This window comes from Myotis daubentonii, chromosome 5, assembly GCF_963259705.1.
Source record: "Myotis daubentonii chromosome 5, mMyoDau2.1, whole genome shotgun sequence".
NCBI classification, from domain to species: domain Eukaryota; kingdom Metazoa; phylum Chordata; class Mammalia; order Chiroptera; family Vespertilionidae; genus Myotis; species Myotis daubentonii.
The window spans coordinates 51478558-51484870 of NC_081844.1; the positions used below are offsets into that span (position 1 = coordinate 51478558).

The 6313-nt window shown below is 44.1% G+C and overlaps 1 protein-coding gene across 1 annotated transcript; it reads right to left on the reverse strand.

Moving 5' to 3' along the window:
• Positions 1-2500: 2500 nt before the first annotated feature.
• On the reverse strand, positions 2501-3871 carry LOC132235431 (tripartite motif-containing protein 60-like). The gene has a single exon (XM_059697762.1). The coding sequence runs from the start codon at positions 3869-3871 to the stop codon at positions 2501-2503; it is 1371 nt and encodes a 456-aa protein (XP_059553745.1).
• Positions 3872-6313: the final 2442 nt, after the last annotated feature.

Consider the following 6313-nt stretch of genomic DNA (forward strand, 5'->3'; position numbering starts at 1 on the left):
CTGTGCCCAATTACATTTTAAGTGGTAGATTCAAACCCAAATGATCTGGTTAAATAGCTTTGGTCTTGCCTTGACCAGTGTGGGTCAGTTGGTTAGAGAATCGTCCCATACATCAAAAGCTTCTTGGTTTGATCCCATGTCAGGGTAAAGGCCTATATTTTCTATTCCAACCCCAGTGTTGGTGTGTATGGGAAGCAACCAATCAATGTTTCTCTCACATCAATGTTTTTCTGTCTCTGTCTTTCTAAAATCAATAAGCATATCCTCAGGTCAGTATTTAAAAATAAGAAAAATACGTCTTATTTTTTAAAAATATATTTTTATTGATTTCAGAGAGGAAGGGAGAGGGAGAGATAGAAACATAAAGGATAAGAGAATAATTGATCAGCTGCCTCCTGCCTGCCTCCTACTGAAGATTGAGCTCCCAACCCAGGCATGTGCCCTTGACCAGAAGCATGTGCCCTTGACTGGAATTGAACCCAGGACCTTTCAGTCTGCAGGCCGATGCTCTATCCAAATAGCAAAAGCGCCTAGAGCTCAGGTGAGGATTTAAAAAAAAAAAAAAAGTATGTTTACAGTTAATACGCAAAAGTTTGCTCTTGTATTATTTGTTATTTATTACTGTACATATTTGTATCACTACTGTCAACCTGCTTTGCTCAGCTCTATACATGAACATTTTATAAAACATGAGACAAAAGCAAGACAATTAGGATTCCAAAAAAATTATATGGAAAATAATAACAAGCAAATAAAATGAGTTTTTAAAAATATATATATATTTTATTTATTTCAGGAAGGAAGGAAGAGGTAGAGATGGAAACATCAATGATGAGAGACAATCATCCATTGGCTGCCTACCACACGTGCTCTACTGGGAATCTAACCTTGAATCCTGGTTCATAGGTCAATTCTCAATTAATAAGCTATACTGGCTGGGCTAAAATGTATTATTATTATTATTTTTTACATAGGGAGGGGAGAGAACGAAACATGGATTTGTTGTTCCGCTCATCTGTGCCCTGGCTGGGGATCAAATCCCTAACCTTGGTGTAGCAAGACCATGCTCTAATTAACTCAGCTACCCTGCCAGGACCAGATGACGTGAATTTGAAAGCAGGAAGAATTTTCACAGAGGCAATAGGGAGCAACAAGAGCATCCAAAAGCAGACCAAGTTTGTGAAGCAGAAATTTATTTCTATTTAAAAATGCTCAAGACTTTAAAAAGGCCCCAAAGCCCAAAGGTGTCCAGATTTAATTTAAGATCATCCTGACTTGGTGTCCTTCTGTTTCTCCTTTTGTGAGGCATTAATTTGATCCTTGTTAACGGGAGGCCTTGGTAATTCTAGTTGGATTGTGGCGACATCTGGTGACTCCCAGTATCTGTCATAAATGGCCACCAGGTTATGAACGATGAGAAACGTAATACCAGAAATAATCACAAGACGTCTGCAGATTTTACTTGAATATCCTTTCTGAATTATTATTCCCAACCAGGCACAGTGATCATCAATTTGAGTAGGGGAGATCATGATGCCACCTGCAAAGACTGGTACTAAATGCAGTTCTTTCAGAAAGAAACCAGCAAATACCCTTCAAGATGAAACGACAACTGTATTTTTTTAAATATTTTTTTTTATTGATTTCAGAGAGGAAGGAAGAGGGAGAGATAGAAACATCAGTAATGAGAGGGAATGATTGATCAGATACCTCCTGCACGCCCCCTACTGGGGATCGAGCCTGCAACCAAGGTACATGCCCTTGACCGGAATCGAACCCAGGATCCTTCAGTACAAAGGCCAACGCTCTATCCACTGAGCCAAACCGGTCAGGGCTAAAATGTATTTCTTACAAAACTGACTTAGGTCAGTCAAATCTATAACACAGACTCCATAGAACTCAGCAAATGCAGCACAAACTGCAAGGACATCCATACAGGAAACCGGAGTGCGTTGCCACACAAAGCCAGAGGAGGAAGCCTGGGAGCCGGGGGGAGCTTCATATCTGGAAAATCCTGCTCACAATGCCGATGGTGGTGAGCAGCTTGCATAGTGAGGGTGGAGCCATCCAACATTGGTTTTAAATGTCCACACTGATGATGACTCACCACATACCAGAAGAGTATGAAAAGGTTTATTACTCACATGAGGTTTTGGAGCAAGAGTCAGGTGGATTTTAGAATAGGTCCCAAAATGATTGAAAGCACAGGGAAAAGGGACTGGCTTGTGGTGTTCATGTTGGTTACTGGGTGCTATTGGTGGGAGCCAGCTGACACTCATGGAAACTTGCCTGATTGTAACTCCCCCCCCCCCTCCCCCCCGCCTGCACCCCTGGATGGGGCACCTGGACTTTCTCATCACTTTCCCAGGTGTAAGGTCAGGAAGGAGAGAAGGGTGCATCCTAAAAGCTTTCAACATTCAAACATCAAAACTGGAATCAGGATCTTTTAATAACACGGGAGGAAATAAGCACATACAAAATTTCATCCAAATTGTCATCACTAGACTCTGATGATACTGATTGTAAGAGATTCTGAAGAAGATGCAATGGAGAAATAAGGAATAAGTTTTTCTGTAAATTTATCAGCGATTCCATACATATATGACCAGTTATTCAAATTATAAAATGAAATCTCTCCCAACTCATAGTCCAGAAAAATGCCAATCTTCCGTTGTCCTGTAGGGACAACGCCACATGTCCGAGTCAAGAGCTGATATTGCCAGTATCCATTGTTTGCCGATGATGATATGGGAGTATTTATGAGGAAGGATTCTTTACACACACCTAAGAAATATTCACCTGCACCTATTACTTTTACTGCCCAAAAATGCCTGCCAGCATCAATTTCCTCAGAACTCAGGACAGCTGGGGAAGAAATAAGTGCCTGGGGATTAGGAAGACCATCTGGTCTCCTATAGGACACACTTTTTCTATCACTTGACATAATGAGGTCTGGATGGGCAGTTGCAGGATCCAGTGTCAACTCTACCTGAAAGGTGCCCATCATTTTATGCAGTCCCACGTAATGTGGGGGGAGAGTGAAAATCTCCTTCTGTAATTCACATGAAAACACTGCTGGGGTCTCTCGGTTTCCATAGCTGTTGTGGATCCTTTCAATACCTGTGAGTAAATCCTCATCTGTCTGCAAACACTTGTCTTTTGTTTTACTTAACAGACTGCTTAGCCTGAACCTATGGTATAAAATTTTCCTTCCATTTTCAATTAGTTTTTCTTCAACATCATTCTCTTCCATAAGTAGATCTTTATCAATTTCATTGCGCTCTTCTTTTAAGAAACTCTTAATTTCTTTACATTCATAGTCCAAATCCTCCCTCCATTTTTCCATCTTTCTCTTTACTTCCCAAGTATTTTCATCTTGTTTTCTATATACAGTTTCAGCATTTTCAAGGTTATTAGTGAGGGTCCCAATGTGCCTTTTGAGGATCTTCCTGTGACTAGCTGCAGCTTCCTCAATGGGGATCAGGGGCTGATCCGGGGGGTCTAAGGAGCCCTTGCACTGGGGACACAGCAGCTCCAGGCTTTTCTCACAGAACAGGGTCAGAACCTCATGGTGCTTCCCACACAGGGGTATTTCTTCCTGCAATTTCCTCTGGCTCCCTGAGGTGGGGATCTGCTTAACAATCTCAGTCATGTGGCATAATTGGGTGTTCCTCTCCAAGCTCCTGTCAGGGCAGTGGTGGAGGCAGACAGGACAGGGAAAGGTGCCCTGTAGACCTTCCCAGCGCTGGTGGATGCAGGAGGGACAGAAGTTGTGCCCACAGGCAATGGTCACTGGGTCTCTCAGGTAATCCAGGCAGATGGGGCAGCTGGCCTCTGCTTGGAGCTCGGCCAGCGAAGCTGCAAAGGCCATGGAGCAGTGAAGGTGACTATCAGAAGAGACTCCCTTCAGTCAGTGTGATCCTCCAGGAGCGAGGAGAAGTGAGAAGCGGAGGTCTGCTCAGGCCTCCCTCTCTGTGGAAGTCAGTAGGAGCTTCCCAGAAGAGTTCCAGTGGCCAGCTGATATCCAGTCTTCTCTCACCTACTCCTGTAGTTAATGTCAAGTCCCCAAGTGGACTCTGGTCAAAATCCAAGCACCACCCAAGTCATAAGTGGTTTCTGTGGACAAAAACATGTAAAAGTGCAATCAGCATTCATCCTTCCCTCGCTATATGAACAGTATGTCAGGTAGACCAATTCATTTATCATGACAATATTTAAGGAGGAGTTAGAAGTAAAGTCTATCTATTTTGCAACTTAAAAGAATTAGTCAATCTAGTCCAAAGCTCTATCCACTGGGCCAAACCCGTTAGGGCAGAAGCTCTGGTTTTAAACAAAAAGAATTTGACAACAGACACTGAGACATTCTATTTTATTGATTTTTTACAGAGAGGAAGGGAGAGGGATAGAGAGTTAGCAACATCGATGAGAGAGAAACATCGATCAGCTGCCTCCTGCACACTCCCTACTGGGGATGTGCCCGCAACCAAGGTACATGCCCTTGACCGGAATAGAACCTGGGACCCTTGAGTCCGCAGGCTGACGCTCTATCCACTGAGCCAAACCGGTTAGGGCAGACACTGAGACATTCTAGAAGAGGATTCCCACAGGCAGCTTCAGACCAGCACTTTGGGGCACTTTGCATGAGCAGATATTTGTCACCCCTCATGTCAGATTGGGATCCTGGTATCTGTGTTTTTAGCAAGCATTTAGATGAAGTAGGGCAAGGCTAACTGAGGGACACCAGCAATAATGAAAGCATGTGTCATAAAATAACCTGAATCCAAGAGATGATTGGCTTATGATGTAAAGTCAAGGCCCTGCTAGAGTAGCCACCCAGAAAGCCAAGGGTGGGATCAATACCTCCATGGCTCTCAGTTTGGTCCCACCTCTTGCATCAGCATCATCCCGACTCCCAGCTTACCTGGGGCCTGCTCCTTTGAGTGAGTCCCTGAAGTGTGTCTCCAAGAAGAGTCTCCAAAGCCAGTCTCCTACCTGATAAATGCTTAGTAATGTGAGCCTGGCCTATATATACCACTAGGAGGGTGAATCTCTTTAAGACCTCACCCACCAAAGGCTCCTCCCTGGAGGTGAGACACGTGGGCCAGGGTGGGGGTAGGAGAATGTTCAGAAGTCTATTTGATGTGATCTCCTCTTATTCCCCAGGGGAATAAGAAGGTTACAAGGAATTAACCTTGTTAATATGCATAATCTAATTTGTACCTTTGTGATCAGCTGCTTCCTGCACACCTCCTACTGGGGATGTGCCCGCAACCAAGGTACATGCCCTTGACCGGAGTCAAACCTGGGACCCTTCAGTCCGCAGGCCGATGCTCTATCCACTGAGCCAAACCGGTTAGGGCATGGAAACTGAAATTAAAGGTAAAATCTTTTCCTGGCTTGTTTGGATCAGAGGATAGAGCATTGGCCTGCAAGTGAGGGGTTCCAGGTTTGATTCCAGACAAGGGCACATACCAGGGTTATGGGCTCAGTCCCCAGAGGAGGGCGTGCAGGAGCTGATCAATGATTCTCTCTCATCATTGATGTTTCTATCTTTCTCTCCTTCTCCCTTCCTCTCTGAAGTCAATAAAATAAATTTTAAAAGTTAAAACAACAGCCCCTGTGAGACTGAGACAGCCCCTATGAGGCTGAAATGGCCCCTGTGAGGCTGCGATGGTCCCTGCTAGGCTTCGTCAACGGCCCGCGAACCAGCGCGCAGCCCCAAGCACAACTATCGCACGAAGGGCGAGAGGGGCGAGAGCAGCTGTAGTGTTGCTTTCTCCTCACTTTTGGTAATGAAATCCTCATTTTAAACATAAGAGGGCACATTATTTTAAAAAGCCATTATGTGTCTCCGTACCCTTTCTGAGTAGAGCGTGAACAAGTCCTGAGAGACCTTTCCGAACACAGGGACATGTTGCGGATGGAAATAGCTACATTTTCCATGTGTATGAACTTTGACCCGGCAACAAAAAAGCGTACACCTATGGATGAGGACATGGGGGGGTGGGGGGGTAAGGGCATATGGTGGGGTGGGAACTGGGTGGAGGGGAGCTATGGGGGGATAAAAGGGGAAGAACTGTAATAATCTGAACAATAAAGACTTATTTAAAAAAATAGTTAAAACATTATATGCTACCAATCTATAAAAGAGTGATTCCTACAAAGCAAAACATTCGTACAGAATCACAGCTGATTCTAGTCAATCTCATTGCCAAGACCAGAGTCATTAAGCAAAGTGACCTGAAGACTAAATAGTATTCAAGGGACTTTGCTGCGGGATGACTAATGAAATCACTAAAAACTGTTTTAATCA

What these genes read in the sequence shown, in the direction of transcription:
- LOC132235431 (XM_059697762.1), bottom strand. Translation starts at nt 3,871, where the DNA reads ATGGCCTTTGCAGCTTCGCTGGCCGAGCTCCAAGCAGAGGCCAGCTGC.